This window comes from Ursus americanus, chromosome 23 (genome assembly GCF_024610735.1).
Source record: "Ursus americanus isolate L20-20 chromosome 23, mUrsAme1.1.p, whole genome shotgun sequence".
Lineage (NCBI taxonomy): Eukaryota > Metazoa > Chordata > Mammalia > Carnivora > Ursidae > Ursus > Ursus americanus.
This window is the reverse complement of record NC_142149.1, coordinates 41902087-41921608: the sequence shown is the minus strand read 5'-3', so window position 1 is coordinate 41921608 and position 19522 is coordinate 41902087. Positions and strand designations below refer to the sequence as shown.

Sequence of the window (19522 nt, the reverse complement as noted above, 5' to 3'; positions counted from 1 at the left end):
ATATCAGGCCAGTGACTTATGTTTGATTTATCCATTGATTCAATCACTCATGCCCTCATGCCTTCCACATGAGCTTTTACATGACCTAAAAATAATCACCCATGCAGTTTTTTTAAATGGTAAAGCAAAACTGAAATAAAGAAGTAAGACCAGAAGAAGAACACAAACTAGCAGTCCACAGGAGCTTGACCGATGCCATGCATTTTTACCAAAATATTTTGAGGATAGAAAGTTTTTTATTTGACCCAGGCTTAAATGAGAAAAAAATTTGCAGATAGGAAGAAACTAATCTTGATATAATTAGTTCTATTACTTGTTGATGAAAGGTAAAATGATAAAATAGCATTGCAGTAAAATATGAGTACTTGTTGGAACAATCATTGTTAAATACACGGTTTATCTGAGAGCTAAAGGCTACTCTTTATTCTCTCTGTTAAGTCGACCTTTCTTTATAAGTCTTCAAAAACAAGACAGATTCAAACCTATCTCATCGTTGAGTTATGGAACTACCAGGGAGAGGGGTCACTGGAATGATTTCTGTTGAGTTCTAATATCCAATATCTGATCTCTTTGTATACCTGGGTCATAGTTTCAGGGCAGCTGTAGGGCCATGTAATGGTAAAAACAAACTGTACGCTAATGCATATGTTTTAAAGCAGAAAAGCATTCATCAAAAGCACATGCCTACATGTACACTACGACCAAAAACATGCATCTTGTATATGTTTAGATCCATCAACTCAGGGACAAAATAATGCAAGGATCACCCTGCTATTGTGTCTTGGCTAAGTTCAGTCTTTATCATGGGGTACCACAGTAAATTAAATTCATCAATTGAACTGCCATCTAGTCTTCCTAGTTTGGTTGCTAACATGTACCTGTGAACCTGGAGTTACTGAGGAGTGAGTTTGCTTGTTCCTCATCTTCACATTTGATATAATTCATCTTCCAGTTACAAGTCAAAAGTTCGCCTACAAAATATACATTCCATAACATAGACAATTTAATTTCACTTTCATAATGTTTTTGTTCTAGAGTATAAATGAAAGGAAGTTTAAATGAGGAGTCACCTGACCATGACTTTCCTTCTATTTCTTGGGACTTTTCACAGGATGGATCTTTCTGACTTTCCTTTTTTGTAGCTTCTAAGAGGTACAAAAGAAAGTGGCTATAACAAACTGGAATTAAAAACTTGAATGAAAAAAATAGAAAATGCCTATAAATTGGACACTATATATTCCATAATATATTCCTAAATTAATGAATGAGAAAAATGTCTTGCATACAGAACACAAAAACTTTCTATCAGGTTATTTCCCATCTATGTTACATCACATTCAACCACAATGATATCATTTAATAACTTTAGTTGTTGAGAGCAGCTCTATGACAAAAACTATTTGTTGTACCCAAATTTGGCCACTCAATGTAAGGGCTATGTTTACTAGCCTCTGTCACAGCTAGATGTCACCAAATGCCTAAATTCTGACCAATGTGATGTGTAGGTAAGTGATGTAATGCGTAACCTTTCTCCTTTCTCCTTACCTTCTGGTCAGAATATGGACATGGTAGTGAGCCATCCAGGACTATGTGGTTAGAGGAGACATAAGACAGAACTTGAGCCACTGCTGATTTCACGGCACTGAACTGTCATATAAGTTTTAACTTTTATGTCAGAAGGAAAGAAACTCCTATTTTGTTTAGACATTGCTGTTTTGTTTTGGTTTCGTTTATGTTTTTTTAGGCACTGTCATTTTGGATCACCGTCACACTTAACAAAATTAAGTCCTTACTAATAACATCTGATTGAATAGTAACTTCACAATTTTTCTAGCTGCATCCCTACTACATAAGGAGAGCCAAAAATTAATAGCCCTATTTTATGGAGAACCAAACATAATGCTGAAAAAATGAGATATTTCAAATTAGTCACTGATAATATAGAATCTAGAACACAGGCTACTCATGTCTTAGGAGTTTCGAATAGGGATTTTCTTTGGGACTGTGGGACTTTAAAATTAAAGAGCAGAACTTTAAAAATATTTATGCCTAACTGAGGTCTTAAGTGATATTGAGACTAGCTCTCTAAGGAGTTAGAATTTTTCAACAAAAAGGTATACACTGGCATAGGCAATTCAGAGGAAAAGTCTTCTGCAGAATAAATATTTGAAATGCAGGGTGTTTTCTGCCTTAAATATAACTTTCAGAAACTCTTCTAGAACATATAGCTTATAGTATTGAAAAATGCAAGATCCAGTTTATAGTTGAAATAAAAGACATCTTAAAAAGTGGCTTCTAATATTAGACACCACATTTAAAATGAAAGGGCTTCTGGGGCCCCTGGATGGCTCAGTCGGCTAAGTGACCGACTCTTGTTTTCGGCTCAGGTCATGATCTTGGGGTCCTGGGATTGGGCCCCGCATCACGCTCTGTGCTTAGCAAGGAGTCTGCTATCCCTATTCTTCCGCTCCTCTTCACGCTTTCTCCTTCTCTCCCTCTCAAATAAATAAATAAAACCTTAAAAAAAGAAAAGAAAGGGCCTCTACTGCCTTTTCAGGAGTCCAGTGAAATTTTCTATATGTAACATTACCAGATTGCTTCCTTACCAATGGGCTTCCTCTGCAAAAGGAATTCTAGGTAAATTGACCATAGAAACATTCTGGTTTGCATTTAATTGATTGTTCAGAGCCTAGACACATGTTGCATAGCAAAATATCTAAGATCTGAATGATCTGGTATGCCAGAAAAGATCCTAAATGGAATGAGTATTTTCTGAAAAGACTTTAACAATCACTCCACAAAACATGGAGCTCATGTCATAGATGAATTGCATTACTACCTGAAAGATAATCTTTTCTTCTTGATGTTGGGACTTCCTCTTGCATTTCAGGACTCACAAATAGTTCCTCTTCATATATTTGCTCCTGAGTTCTCTCTTCTTGTGGGGAGATTTCAATGTACTCATAAGAAGTAGCCTTCCTAGATATTTTACTTTCTCTGAAGATGCTGCCTCTTCCTGATTGTGAAGTTGAATCCTGTTGTTTTTCTGGAATTATCTCTCTGGTTGTTTCTTGTTCTGCAGTTGACCTTTTGTGTGATCCTTGTTCTGTTTCTGACTCTCTGTGTGATCCTTGTTCTGCAGTTGACTCTTTGTGTGGTCTTCCTTCTCTTACTGACTCTCTGCGTGATCCTTGTTCTGAGGTTGACCCTTTGTGTTGTCCTTGTGCTGATAGTGATTCTCTGTCGAGTCCTTGTTCTGCAGTTGATTCCATGTTGACTCCTTGTTCTGAAGATGACACTCTTTGCGGTGGCCCTTGTTCTATTACTGAGTCACCATGTGGTCTTTGTTCTATTATTAACTCTCTACTTGATTGTTGTTCTGGAGTTGACCCTGTGTGGGTTTCTTGTTCTGTTACTGATTCTCTGTATGGTTTTTTTTCTCCAGTTGATTCTCTGTCTTGTTCTGGTTCTTCGGTTGAAGTTCTGTTTGGTTCTTGTTCTGCAGTTGTCCCTCTCTGCTGTTCTGGCAGTGTTGATTCACTATGTTCATCATGGTTATGTTGATCTTCTGGGGTTTCTAACAATTTGCTAGCATGTTTTTCAGAAAGTAATGCATTCATCTCTAAGAGCACTTTGTCAAAGTCTTCATAAATATGTTTCTGATTATCCATGTCTCCCCAGAACTCAGGCAAGTCTATCTCTTCAAATTCAATGAATGGCCCTAATGCAGAGGAAAAAAAAATATTTCCTTAAATAATTCATGTTATAATGGAGAATCAGAGCTAGTAAATTAATGCAAAACAGTGTTGATCATAGTAATTGTAACATAGGCCTATTGCTTTAAATAAATAACAGTTACCTTTCCCAACAACACAATAAAAGCAAAAAGTTATTCAAAGGAACATAAAAGATGCTCACTACTGTAGGTTAGAAATTATCCCTTCCTAAAAGGTGTGGTTTTGGAAATGAGCATGATTCTTCCTTTTCTACTTGGAGAGTTGCTTAGACTGCCAAGACAATAGAATTTACCCTCTACTTTTGGTCTTCCAACAATAAGCATAGCATAGGGATGAGGAAGAGGACGCATGTCTTCCACATCAAATACCTTTTCAATATCTACAGTATCAAAATAGAAGCAAGTCTCTATCATTCACTGGGCTATGTTTTCCTAATATTCGTTTTCTCCCCCTTCCATATTCTCTCCCTTTCTTTCTTCTTTGTTCCTCAATTCTTTTCCTCCACAACTTAAGTGAACACCTGGTTCAGAATTCTAGGGAAAGATTGGATGGCATTCACCAGAATCCCATTTAAACAATGACAACAACAATAACAAAATGACCCTGGTGTCCAGGACTACTCTATATCACCCATAGATTTTTAAGTATCCAACTATTTTCACACAGAACTAAAATACTGACGTTCTTTGGAAAACCCATCCATTCAAAGACTTGCTCTTTGAAAAGTAAAAATGGGGCAACTGGGTGGCTCAGTTGGTTAAACATCCAGCTCTGATTTCGGCTCAGGTCATGATCTCAGGGTTGTGAGATCAAGAGCCACATCAGGCTCTGTGCTGAGTGTGGAGCCTGCTTAAGATTCTCTCTCTTCCTCTCCCTCTCCGTCTGCCCCTCCTCCCTTTATCTCTCTCAAAAAAATAAAACATAACAAAACCCATAATCCTACTTGTTTTGGTAGTAATATAAAAAAGATATTTTACTGTATAATTTCAGTAAAGGCGGACAAGTAAAAATGCTTGGGAGGAGGAAACATTTTTCCCAGAAGTTTTAGAATTCTAAGTTGGACATTAAAACTGGAATTACCATTACCAACTTAATTTCCACAACATTCAGATTGTCACTCAAGCACCTCTTTATTTGAATGAACTTAAAATTGAGTTCTAACTTGAGAACTTCTTGTATTGTGCTATAGTGAAAAATATCTCTTGGGATGAAGAGTGAGTTTTGTGGGGAATGAACAGTTAGACCAGCTATCATGATCTAAGGGAGATGGCATGTGAAGGGATTCCATGGGAACACAATGACTTTTACCATATGAGTGTACTAACATCATTCTAGCTTGAACATACTCTCTCTGAATGGCACTTACATTGTCTTGGGTTTCGCAGCAAACTTCTAAGCGTTTTTGAACTGTGGTCGTAGAATGTTTCCAGCAAGGCCAATGTTCTCTGCCGATCCAAAAACCCTACCTAAGTAGAAAGTTTGCAATTAGGTGATACAGGAGATTTGAGATTTTTATGTAAATGAATATGGTTTATTGAAGCTTTTATCATCACCACTACCACTATCATTATTTAAATAAAACTGCAGAGTCAAAATCAGGAAAGCTATATCTTGCCTTTAGGCTTATACTCTACTTCCCCATCCTGTGACAGGTCAAAATACCTTGCACTTAATAGACGCTTAACAATAGTCACTGACTTAATTGCTAAATTCAATGTATAATGCTCAGTTCTTATCTAATTAGACCTGAGTATGACACTTAAAACACTTAACCATTCCCTACTTGTTCTTTTTTGCATCATTTTTGAGATACATTTTAACTACAGAGAAATAGAGAAAATGATAAAACTAACACTTGTGTTCCCAACACCCAGAAATGATGATTGTTAATATTCTGTGGATGTACTTTAAAAACATACAATTGATATCATAGTACATATGTACTTCTTAAAATAGCTTTTATTTACTCAACACTGAGATCAATTCATATATGTGAAGAAATATATTCCTTTTAGCTGCTGTATAGCGGTATTCTATAATATGAAAACACTGTAATTAAAAAAATTTTTTAGATGTATTTGAGAGGGGCAGAAGAGCAGAGGGAGAGGGAGAGAGAATCCTCCAGCAGACTCCCTACTGAGCATGGAGCATAGTCCTAGGACCCTGAGATCATGACCTGAGCAGAAATCAAGAACCAGATATTTAACCGACTGAGCCACCCAGGTGCCCCAAAAACACTGTAATTTTTTTAAAAGTCCCTTTATTGATGGGCATTTAGACTATTTCCAGTGTTTAGATACCAAAATAATTTTGCAGTGGATATCCTTATGCACATATCCTTGCATACATGTATAAACATTTCCCTAGGGTAAGTAATTAGAAGTGTCAATTAATGGATTGTATACTCCAAGCATTTTTTAAAAGATTTTATTTATTTATTTATTTGTCAGAGAGAGAGAGAGAGAGAGCACCAGCAGGGAAAGCAGCAGGCAGAGGGAGAAGCAGGTTCCCCACTGAACAAGGAGCCCAATGTGGGACTGAATCCCAGGACCCTGGGATCATGATCTGAGCCGAAGGCAGACACACAACTGACTGAGCCATGCAGGCATCCCTACTATGAACATTTTTAGCTTTAGTAGTTATTGCCAAATTGTTCCACAAAATATCTATACCAATTTACTTCTCACCATTATTGAATGAGAATATCATTTCTCCATATCCATGCCAATACTTGATATTGTTAGAGTTCATGATTTTTTCCCAATCTGATGGTATCTAGTTATTTTAATTTGCATTTCCCTGATTATTAGTGAGATTAAATATATTTTCATATGTTTACTATGTATTTGGGTTTCCTCATCAATGGAAGGCTTTTTTTTATGTCTTTTTACCTTCTTTTACGATGAGTTGTCTATTTCTTATTAATTTGTAAATTTTTGATAATGATCATTCTGTTATCTATATAGCAAACACCCTTTCCCAGTTTAATCTCTTATTTTTTAATTTAAGTTTTGGTGAGTTTAGCCATACCAATGTTTTTAATTTTGAGGTAGCCAAATGTATCGATTATTTCTTGTATACTTTGTGCTTATTAGAGGTATTCTTTAAGAAATATTACCTATACCAAGGTCAAAAGGCATGCTCTATACTCTATATGTGCTTCTAAAACTTTTACATTTTGTTTTCCACATCCAGGTCTTTGATCAGATAGGACTTATTTTTGCTCATTATTGAAGCTCAAACCTAATTTTAATTTTTCCCCAATTGTCCCAACTTAACATTTATTGATTAGTCTCTTCTCACTGAGTTATTTGCTACCTATGTTATGCACTAAATTCTCACATACTCATAAATCTGATGTCAGGCCCAGCATTCTGTTAATATAGCTTTATTTTTAAAAACCAAACCAGGGAAATCCTCCCCAACTTGTTCTTCTTTTTATAATTGTTTTTGCTATATTTGGACCTTCATTTCCATAGAGTTTTTAAAAAGTAAATCTTTTTTAAAAATACAACATACATACAGAAAAGTATACAGGTAATAAGCAAATGATTTTATCACAGTAAAATCACACACAAGAGCTGTTTCTCAAAGGAGAACAGTTAACATTAGTAGAGGGCATGATTTTGCTCCAAAACCCAAGGAATCTACACTGTAATTCTTCTATTGCAACTTGCCATAATATTCTAATTTGCCCTATACATTTCAAATACTGTTGGATCATCTAGGTGATAAGGTGTAAGGTAAAGAAGAGTTTTTGTGCTGCAGCCTACGAAGTCTACAAATCCTTTTCTTGCTTCTCCCAGTCTATTGCTTCCTTTTCATTTTTAAAAAAGATTTTATTTATTTATTTTAGAGAGAGGGAGAGAGAGAGAGAGAGAAGGAGCGAGAGCACAAATGGGGGGAGGGGCAGAGGGAAAGGAGAGTCTCAAGCAGATTCCACACTGAGCCCAGAGCCCAATGCAGGGCTCAATCTTACAACCCTGAGATCATGACCTGAGCTGAAGTCAAGAGTTGGATGCTTAACCAACTGAACCGCCTAGGCCCTTTTTTCATTTTTTAAATAGTGTCTTTCAAAAAAAGGCATTTTAAAATTTGATGTGGTCCATTTTATCGAATTATCTTTTAAGATTCATGTTTTCTTCTGGAAATTTGTGATTTTACCTTAAACATATAAGTCTAAAGTTTATTTCAAGTTTGTGTGGTGTGAAGTAAAGCTTGAGGTGCAATTATTTCCCCCTAGAGTTGGTAGTGAGTTTTTCCAGCATCTTTTCAATCTTTTCAAAAGATTATCCTAGATACCACGCTTTGTTGAAAAGCAATTGCCTGTGCACATGTGGTTTTATGTTTGACTCTACTTGGTTCCATTAAACTTTTTGTCTATCCTTATACCAATACCATGCTGTCTTGATTTCTGTAGATATATAGTAAATCCTTAAACCAGGTAGTGTAAATACTTCAACTTTGTATTTTTCAAAATTATTTTGACTATTCTGCATCCTTTGAAATTCCACATAGATTTTAAAAATAGTTCTGTCAATTTCTATAAATAAGCTCCCTGAGATTTGGGTTGGAATTGTGTTAAATTTATAGGTCAGTTTGGGAACTAACAATATTTGGTCTTTTGATTCATGAATATGGTCTTTGAGAAAAATGAGAAATGCTTTCTCTGTTTATTTAGTTTTTTTTTTATTTCTCTCAGCAGTGCTTTTTAGTTTTTAGTTTACAGATATTGCATGTATTTTGTTCAGTTGTATCTCTAAGTATTTCATGTGTGTGATATAAATGCAAATGGCATTTAAAAATCATCTTCCAATTTTTTGTTGCTAATATATAGAAATACAATTGATCTTTGTGTTTTGACTATATATCCTGAAGCCTTACTAAATCACATATATTTTCTAGTGTATTCAACTTTTATTTTTAAAGATTCCTTAGGATTGGGGAGCCTGGGTGGCTCAGTCTGTTAAGCTCAGGTAATGATCTCAGGGTCCTGGGATCAAGCCCTGCATCAGGCTCCACGCTTAGCAGGGAGTTTGTTTCTCCCACTCCTTCTGCCCCTTCCCCCTCTTGTGCATGCTCTTTCTCTCTTTCAAATAAGTAAATAAAATCTTAAAAAAAAAAAAAAGATTCCTTAGGATTTTTTACATAGGAGATCATGAAATTCCTGAATAAAGGAAGTTTTCTTTTTCTTTTCATGCCTTATTTCACTGGCTACTACTTCCAGTACTATGTTAAATAAAAGTGGATATCCTTGCTTTGTCCCTGTTTTAAGGAGGAAATCATTAAAATTTTCACCGTTAAGTATAACTGCAGGTTTTTCATAGATGCTCTTTATTAGACTTCTATACTAGAATTCTATTTCTAGTTGCTGAGAGGTTTTTTGTTTTTGTTTTTTAAATGATGAATAAGTATTGAATTTTATCAGATGATCATATAGCTTTTCTTGATCTCTCCTGAATGGTAGCATTGCTGGATAGAGCATTATCTTTTTTTTTTTTTTAGATTTTATTTTTTAGACTTTATTTATTTATTTAAGAGAGAGGGAGAGCTATAGAGAGCACAAGTTGGGGGCAGAGGAAGAGGAGGAAGCAGGCTTCCCACTGAGCAGGGAGCTCGACACAGGGCTCAATCCTGGGACCCTAGGATCATGACCTGAGTCAAAGGCAGATGCTTAACTGACTGAGCCACTCAGGCAGCACTGGATAGAGTATTCTGCAGATTTTTCCATTCAGCACTTTGAATAAGTATACCACTCCCTTCTGGCTTGCAAATTTCTGTTGAAAAATCTCCTGCTAGCATTATGGGCTTTCCCTTGTAAGTTACTGACTTTTTTTTTAACTTGCTGCTTTTAAGATTTTTGCTTTATCACTATATTTTGCAAATTTAATTACAATATGTCTTGGTGTGGGTCTGCTTTTGATTTTGAGAGGAGTTCTCTGTGCCTCATGGATCTGGATATCCGTTTCCCTTCCCAGATCAGGAAAAATTTCAGGTATCATTTCTTCAAATAAATTTTCTGCCCCCTTTTCTCTCTCTTAAGTCTTCTGAGACTCTTATAATATGAATGTTATTATGTTTGATGGGGTCACTGATTTCCCTAAGTCTATTCTCATTTTGTGTAATTCTTTTTTTCTCTTTTGTCCAGCTTGATTACATCACATTATTCTGTCTTCTAAGTCACTAAATCATTCCTCTGCTTTTTCCATCCTGATATTCATTCCATTAAGCATGTTTGTCATTTCATTTATTGAGCCCTTTATCTCTGCTATGTTATTCATTATCTCTGCATTAAGGGTCTCACTCATGTCTTCTACTCTTTTCTCAAATCCAGTGAGTATCATTATGATCATTGCTTTAAATTCTCTATCAGGCATGTTACTTATATCTGTTTCACTTATATCTCTGGCCATGGTTTTGTCCTGTTCTTTCATTTGGGATACATTTCTCTGTCTTCTTATTTTGTCTGTCTCTCTGTGTCTGTTTCTCTGTGTTAAGAAAGTCAGCTATGTCTTCTGCTCTTGAAAGTAGTGACTTTATGAAGAGGTGGTCCTGGAGTGCCCTGCAGTGCAGTATTCCCTGTTCACCAGAACTTGGCACTTTAGGAGAGTATCCTATGTATGTTGCTTATGCCCTACTGTTGTGTCTGAGTCACTTTTCTTTTTAGTGCAGTCATCTGCACTGACTCTTTGCCTGTTGTGGGCTGTGCTTGCTCTCTGTGGTGTTAGTGGGACCCAGGCATGCTAGCTATGAGGAACTTGGGAGAAGGGCAGTGGTGTTAGCAAAATTTGTGTTGGGCCACTAGTCCTATGCCAGATCCCCCAAAGTGTTGCAGCAGCTGAGGGCTGCATGATGGGGCAGCTGGGAGTGTGAGGCTGGGAGCAGCTCATGCTGATGGCTGAGCTCAGTGGGCAAAAGTGGCTAGAGGCACTTGGCGGCAGCTGTGCACCTGGCGATTGTGATTTGCCCTGAGCCCTGGGTTTAGGCTACAAGTGTCTGTGCAGCACTGCCTCCCACAAGGATCTGTGTTTATGCTGGGGGGGGTGTGTGGAGGAGGAAAATAGTGCATGCCAGCTCCCTCATTTTCAAAGAAGCTCCCCAACATGTTCCAAAATCAGTATGAACAGATCTACCTCCCCTTTACCCTGGCATTGTGTAAACTACCGTTTTTATGTTGCCTCTCTGAGCAGGCTACTGTCTCTTTAAGGGCGGCAAGCCAGCTATCACTCACCCTCTCAGCTTGCCCGGTGTTGAGTCAGAGGACTATTAAAGCTCCAGGATCCAAGTCCCACTGGTTTTACAAACTCACAGAATTCAGTCCCTCTGGTTTTTAAAGTCAACTGTTATGGGGATTAGTCTTCCCTCTGTGAGCTCTCTGGGGTAAGGGCCCATTTCTCTGCCCTTTCCATGCATGCAGCCTCCCTCCACCTTTCTGACCTTCCTAACGTTTCAGATGCAGCTTCTTCTCTATATTTATTGTGGAATTTGTTCTGCCAGTCTTCAGATCACTCTACAGTTTATTGACTTGGATGTGGATGATATCTAGTTGTAAATGTGGAATGGGGTGAGCTCACAGTCCTCCTACTCCACCATCTTCCCAAACTCTCTCCTGGTTCTTGCATTTTTAATCCAGCTCAACAATCTCTGTCTTTTGACTGGACTATTTATACCATATACATTTAATGTAATTAGCATTATAGTTAGCTTTAAATATAGAATTTTGCTATTCCATTTTTTCTTTGTTTTTGCTTCTTTTCCTGACTTCTTTCAATTACATTTTAATATTCCATTTATCTCTGCAATTGGCTTAATAGCTATATCTCTTCTTTTCCTAGTAATTGCTCTAGGTCTAACATTACACAACTTTAAATTACCACGGTCTACCTTTAAATAATAATATATACTTCATGCCTAATGTAAAAAACTTACTTCTATTTTCTCCCACCCATAATTTTTGCTATTGTCATGCATTTCACTTCTACATGATATAAACTAATAAAGCGTCAGTTGTTTTGCTTCAAAGAGTAAACTATCATTTAAATAAAATTTTAAATGGACAGAAAGGTCTTTTATAACTATCCACATACCCACCTCCCCCTTCAGTTTGGATAATGTCTATTGCTATGTCTTCATGTTTACTCATTTTTCTTGTGCAGTATCTAATCTGCTACTAATCCCATGTAGTAGTTTTAATTTCACCTATTGCTTTTTTTTTTTTAATCTCTAGGTGTTCTATTTGAAACATGGTTGGTTGAAACATGAACCTAGTGGGTGATGAAACATGAACTGTGAATTTCTTTTTTTTTTAAGTTCCCCCCCTTTTTTAAAAAATTTTATTTATTTATTTGACAGAGAGACAGACAGCCAGTGAGAGAGTGAACACAAGCAGGGGGAGTGGGAGAGGAAGACACAGGCTCCCAGCGGAAGAGCCTGATGCGGGGCTTGATCCCAGAATGCCAGGATCACGCCCTGAGCCAAAGGCAGACGCTTAATGACTGAGCCACCCAGGCGCCCCTGAACTGTGAATTTCTGATTTTGGTTAACACTTAGAAGATCATTATTCCTCACTCAACAAAGAAAGTTTCCTGCTGATTTTTTTAAATAGAATGCTCCAAGAACTAGTATTGACATTTCATGCTATCTAGCTAATTCTAAAAACTTCAGTTGAATAAATATCTCTGAGAAGGCATTCTGCCTTCAGAAATCTTTAAGGACCACTCTGAATGGTGGATTCTGAGCCTCATTTCAGTTGATCACATGTTTTGTTATGAACATTTCTCTAGGCTCGTGTAGCTATAGGTATACAAACACGTGTACCTGTATATATATATACCTATATCTTTTTTGTCATTTGCTTTACAAAAATGGGATTATATTACACATGTTTCTCCATATTTTACTTTTTCCTTCCAGTAATAATGCATAAAAACTCCTCCAAGTCATCTGGTATAGATGTATTCAATTTGTGTAAATGCTGCATGATATTCCAAGATATAGATGTACTATCATTTTTTAAACATTTCCCCACAGATAACCATTCCCTTAATCTCTTTCTTTCTTTCTCTCTCTCTTTTCATGTATAAACAATACCACAGAAATCATTCTTGTACATATGTTTTTTATTTACTAGTGATTTATTTCTTTGAAATAAAAATTTCAGGAATGGGATCACTTGGGTGAAGGATGCATTTCTTATGTAAACTGATATATCCAGATTGCTTTACAAAGATACTGTGACTATTAAATTTCCACTAGGAATATTTGAAAAATCACTTTTCTGCTATCCTACCAGTAATAGATATTATTATTTTAAAATATTTTTGCTTATCTGTTGAATACATAGTGATTCTATCAATTGTTCATATACACTGGCCATTTTTCTTTGGGGCTTTATATAGTGTCCTACTAATAGATAAAGAAATTCAGTTCAGTGCCACCATAGTACTTGTTAACTCTGACCATGTGGCATTCATCACACTGAATCATTTGGGAGCTTTATTTATTTATTTTTAAGATTTTACTTATTTATTTGACAGACAGAGAGAAAGAAAGAGAGACCACAAGCAGGGAGAGCGGCAGAGGGAGAGGGAGAAGCAAGCTCCCTACTGAGCAGGGAGCCCAACACAGGGTTCAATCTGAGATCACGACCTGAGCTGAAGGCAGATGCTTAACTGACTGAACCACCCAGGCACCCCACATTTGGAAGCTTTGTTTTGATGTTTGCTGTTTATGCCCATGGCTCTCCATGTCCCAACCCTGGGTGTCTTCCTGGGAATACTCCCAGAACTTTTGCTGCCATCTTCTCTGCATACCACACCCCTTCACAAATGTATTTAAGATCACTCACCACCTTCCTCTAGCTACAGGAGTGGGACTACCCTCAGGACCACCCACTAAGACCTTCCTTCAGCAGGGGATACCATTTTTCTTTAGTGCCATGTTGAAGTCAAGTCTTCTCTACCAAGCTTGCAGTCTCTGAGCTACACTGATGACATAAAGTATAAACCTTGATGTTCTTAAATTTCTCCTCAACCTACCTGGAATTTCTAAGAGTGTCTATGATGTTGCCTTTAACCTCTAATCCTGATTGGAGCCCAGGGGTAGGGGATTAGATACTAATTTAGGGACCCAAACAACTTCCAAGCCCTAGTCACTTCTCCTCCAACCTCCTCCTATCAGCTGCTCACAATTTCTGCGATAGAAAAGGTGCACTCTCTCTCTCAAATAAATAAATAAAATCTTTTAAGAAACATTTAAAAAAGATTTTGTTTATTTGAGAGACAGAAAGAGAGAGTGTACAAGTGGGGGTAGGGGCACAGGGAGCGGGAGAAGCAGACTCCCCGCTGAGCATGGAGTCTGATACAGGGCTTGATCCCAGGACCCTGAGATCATGACCTGACAAAGGGTCAGCTTAACCAACTGAGCCACCTCTCCATTCTTTTTCAAGAGCTCAGCATTTTCTTTTCTTTTTCTTCTTCTTCTTTTTTTAAATACATATTTAGCTCCTGGAGACTGAAATTACCAATTATCAGATGTAGGGAATCTAAATGAATTCCAGTGCATCCAAATATAATTTAAGATTTTTTCTCTAAAGACTAAAAGTAAAAATAACTCCTATATAGTTTTTTACATTTTAATACATATCATGAATATTGGCATGCTACATATTCAATGCATTTTATTTTCCATACCCACAAGAAGAATCATTTATATATTTGGCTGAAAAAGATCTACCATGTATAGCTTCTATTTTTTAATTTAAATTCAATTAATTAACATATAGTGTATTATTCATTTCAGAGGTAGAGTTCAGCTAATCATCAGTCTTATATAATACCCAGTACTCATTACATCACGTGCCCTCCTTAATGTCCATCACTCAGTTACCCCATCGCTCCACCCTTCTCCCCTCCAGCAACCCTGTTTGTTTCCTATGATTAAGAATCTCTTATGGTTTGTCTCCCTCTCTGATTTTGTTTTGTTTTATTTTTTCCTCCCTTCCCCTATGATCCTGTTTTGTTTCTTAAATTCCACATATGAAGAGCTCAGCATTTTCAGTTGAACTCTTTTTTGAACTCTTCTGTCAGCTACTGGCTAAAATTTTTCAGAAACTCAATTAACTTCTTTATTCTAGACTGTATCAACTTCCCCTCCGAGATCAGCACATAACTACTGTTTGAATGCTGAGAAGAAAAGCAAAGAGCACTAGCAGACCACAGCTAATTCCTCTAAATATTATCCCACTATCTTTGTTACAGCACATGAGTTGGTAATACTGGCCAACAAAGAATAGTTGTTCTCCAGGCATTTACCATGGAGAAAAATCTCAACCCCCGTGTCACCCAATATTTATTATTATAAGCTCTGTTAAAAGAAGCAATATTCAAGGAGGATTGCCTGAAAGATGCATAGACATTTCAGGTTTTATGACATATATTCCTTACTTAAACCAAATTGGCAGGGATCTGAGAACCTAGACTACAATATACTGGCTCCTTTAAGAATTGCTTTTTCAGGGGTGCCTGCATGGCTCAGTCAGTTAAGCAACCAACTCTTGATTTTGGCTCAAATGATCTCAGGGTCATGAGATCAAGCTTTGTGCAGAGAGATTCTCTCTCTCCCTCTGCTGCATTCTCTCTCTCTTGATCTACCTCTCTCTCTCAAAAAAAAATGTTGATTTTCCTGAATTGTAGTCTTATGTGGTGTCATTTGCCTACACTTAAGGTGGTTATAAGAAAGTACCCTAAGAAAGCCATTATTCCATTTTTCATAAGACCATCATAAAGGATGTTCACTTCATTGCATAGGGCCCCTTAAATGAGTACTTCCAGGAGAAACTCTCGACTATACTTTGAATCCCAAATTTCTTTTTTTTTTTTTTTACATAGTGAGAATTTTATGCAATTCTATTAAAATATTTTTTAAGTTGTATGGCCCCATACAAGTCTTGGTTATTATTAATAATTCCATTCTGATATTTACCTTACTAGTGACTGAAAATATGAAGGAGATAACACATTTTCTGTATGCTTGGTTTCCATTTCTACTCATTTTTTTAAATGTTTTTTTTATTATATTATATTAGTCACCAAATTTCTGTACTTCTTTTTCTTTTTGGAGAGGAAGGGGAGGGAGAGGGAGAAAGAGAATCTCAAGTAGGCTCCACACTTGGTGCAGAGCCCAACGTGGGGCTCAGTCTCAGAACCTTGAGATCAAGACCCGAATCAAAATCAAGAGTCAGACACTTAACTGACTGAGCCACCCAGTTGCCCCTGTACTTCTTTTTTTTTTTATTTTTTTGAGATTTTATTCATTTCCAGTTAGTTAATATACAGTGCAATTTTATTTTCAGTTGTAGAATTAAATGATTCAACACCTACATACAACACCTATGCTTATCAAAACAAGTGCCCTCCTTAATCCCCATTACCTATTTAACCCATCCCCCCCCACCTTCCCTCTGGTAACCATCAGTTTGTTCTCTATAATTAAGAGTCTGGGGGGACCTGGGTGTTGTAGAATCACTGAATTCTACTCCAGAAACCAATATTGCACTGTATGTTAACTAAAATTTAAATAAAAATTGTTGGAAAAGAGTCTGTTTCTTGGTTTGCCCTGTGTTCATTTGTTTTGTTTCTTAAATTCCACACATGAGTGAAATCATGTTATTTGTCTCTCTCTAACTTATTTCACCTAGCATAATACTCTGTAGCTCCACCCATGTCATTGCAAATGGCAAGATTTCATTCTTTTTCATGGCTGAGTGATACTAAATAGTAAATCTCTCTCTCTCTCCTTCTCCCTCTCTCTCTCTCTCTCTCTCTGTGTGTGTGTGTGTGTGTGTGTGTGTGTGTGTTTATGTGTGTATGCACCACATCTTCTTTATCCGTTCATCAATTAGTGGATATTTGGGCTCCCCTTTCCATAATTTGGCTATTGTTGATAGTGGTGCTATAAACATCAGAGTGCATGTATCCCTTTGAATTAGTATTTTTGTATTCTTTGGGTAAATACTTAGTAGTGCAATTGCTGGATCATAGGATAGTTCTATTTTTATCTGTTTGAGGAACCTCCATACTGTTTTCCAGAGTGGCTGTATCAGGCCTACCTCAAGAAGCAAGAAAAATCCCAAATGACCTAAACTTAAACCTAAAAATCTAGATAAAGAACAAAAAATGGGGGCGCCTGGGTGGCATAGCGGTTGGGCGTCTGCCTTCGGCTCAGGGCGTGATCCTGGCGTTATGGGATCGAGCCCCACATCAGGCTCCTCTGCTATGAGCCTGCTTCTTCCTTTCCCACTCCCCCTGCTTGTGTTCCCTCTCTCACTGGCTGTCTCTATCTCTGTCGAATAAATAAATAAAATCTTTTAAAGAACAAAAAATGAAGCCTAAAGTCAGCAGAAGGGAAATAATACAGATTAGAGCAGAAATAGTTGATATAGAAACTAAAAAAACAATAGAACAGATCAATGAAACCAGGACCTGGTTCTTTGAAAAAACTAATAAAATTGATAAACCCCTAGCCAGAGTTACCAAAAGAGAAAGGACCCAAATAAATAAAATCATAAATGAAAGAGGAGAACTAACAACTAACACCACAGAAATACAAGCAATCATAAGAGAAAATTACGAAAAACTATATGCCAACGAATTGGACAATCTGGAAGAAATGAATAAATTCCTAGAAACATATACATTACCAAAACTGAAAGAGGAAGAAATAGAAAACTTGAACAGACCAATAATCAGCAATGAAATTGAATCAGTACTCAAAAATCTCCCAAAAAACAAAAGTCCAGAGCCAGATGGCTTCCCAGGGGAATTCTACCAAATATTTAAAGAAGAGTTAATACCTATTTTCAAATTATTCAAAGAAAGAAAGGAAGGAAGGAAGGAAGACAGAAGGGAGGGAGGGAAGGAAAACTTCCAAATCCATTCAGAGACCAACATTACCCTGATAACAAAACCAGGTAAAGATTCCACTAAAAAAAAAAAGAGAACCACAGGCCAATATCTCTGATGAGCATGGATACAAAAATTTTCAATAAAATACTAGCAAATTGAATCCAACAGTACCTTTAAAGAATCATTCACCACTCAAATGGGACTTATTCCTGGGCTGCAAGGGTGATTCAATATTTGTACTTCTTCTCAACACCAGTTTGTATTTGTCTCACAAACATTGTCAATAGAGTATTTAGTTATGTTTCCCTTTTCACATTCACTGCTAGGAAGCTTAGATTCAAATTTGTAGATGACCCAGAACAAATATTTATTTAGGTCATTATCGTATGCAGTTTGGGCTTTGTTCCCAGCTTCATTTAGTATCCTTTCATTTTTTCTTCTTTCATCCTACGTTTCATCTATGTTCCTTTGTTGCATTTTATCTAATTTTGTAAGCTTCCTTAAATCTTCTCTGGAATACAAACAAATATAAAGTTCATAAACATATTTTTTTGAAGATTTTATTTCTTTGTCAGAGAGAGAGAGAGAGCACAAGCAGGGGGAGCAGCAGGCAGAGGCAGAGGGAGAAGCAGACTCCCCGCTGAGCAAGGAGCCTGATGCGGTACTCAATCTGAGGGTCCTGGGATGATGACCTGAGCCAAAGGCAGACGCTTAACTGGTGAGCCACCCAGGCACCCCACAAATGTGTTTCAATAAAGCTTGTATCTATTTTTACAAATCCATTTGGTATATCCTGACATACTTGTATCCTTCCAAATACCATTCTTAGAAATACTTTTAGATATCAACTTTTCTTGTTTTAAGAAGTAGCATAATAAAATGTGGTAAGCTTCCTATTCCCAACAACTCTTTTCTATAGGAAGCCACCAGAAAAGAGAGTAAGCAAAAACAGTCTTAAGCAACCCATTCTTAAGAATGGGAAAGAGATTTAGGGACAAGATGTACATTGCAAAATGCAGTGCCATGTCAGATGTGGTCTACAGGCTGGTACCACTCTGTGACAAAGGTACAGAAACTGAGAATAGTATCTAGAAAATTTTATAACAATTTGAGAAGTAACTGATACTAAATCAGATTTGAATCTGATAATCAAAAATGTGGATTGGGGGCACATGGGTGTCTCAGTCAGTTGAGAGTCTGACTTTGGCTCAGGTCATGATCTCAGGGTCCTGGGATTGAGCCCCATGTTGGGCTCCCCAGTCAGTGGGAAGTCTGCTTATCTCTCTCTCTCTGCCCTTCCCCCTCTTCACTCTCTCTCTGTCTCTCTCTCAAATAAATTAATGAAATCGTAAAAAAAAAAGTGTGGATTATATTTTGTATGTGCATTTTTCCCCTTAGTAACTCATATTCATTGAGTGTCAGTCTGCAATGGCTTAGCAATTAAGAACAGCACCGTCAACATCAATATCAACAACAACCTAAAAACTTCACAGAAAAATAGTTTGAGAAGCACTGCTTTAAGGGTCTTATCCTACCTTCCCACGGTCACAGTGCAGGAAGAGCGCAACAAACATCTGCCTCCGCATGTCCGTTTTTATGACCTCCCGGAATTCATCTGCACAATGACAAAGGTGCTTAAGGAGTTTCTCAAACATTTCACTTTTAAAGTCTGCAATGTGTGAAGAGATGTACTGCAGAGAAAAAGAGGATAAATGATTGGTTTAAAACCAAGCTCTTTACTTGGATTTTTTCAAGGATTCAGTCAATGTACATGAAAATATTGGCTACAATTTTTTCCATATAATTTGCTTGTCACATAGATAAAGCATTTTCATGTTAGTACTATTTTACAACTGTGCTGCAGAGAGAGGTGATCAATAC

At 37.0% G+C, this 19522-nt stretch overlaps 1 protein-coding gene across 1 annotated transcript in view; it reads right to left on the bottom strand.

Moving 5' to 3' along the window:
* EFCAB5 (EF-hand calcium binding domain 5) overlaps positions 1-19522 on the bottom strand; it is a 167692-nt gene that overhangs the window by 47235 nt on the left and 100935 nt on the right. The window contains exons 8-12 of the mRNA XM_045773605.2: positions 19177-19332; positions 5104-5203; positions 2840-3721; positions 1071-1145; positions 879-971 (exon numbers count right to left, since the gene is read on the bottom strand). Coding sequence (XP_045629561.2) covers positions 879-971; positions 1071-1145; positions 2840-3721; positions 5104-5203; positions 19177-19332 — 1306 coding nt within the window. The remainder of the gene's footprint in view (positions 1-878; positions 972-1070; positions 1146-2839; positions 3722-5103; positions 5204-19176; positions 19333-19522) is intronic.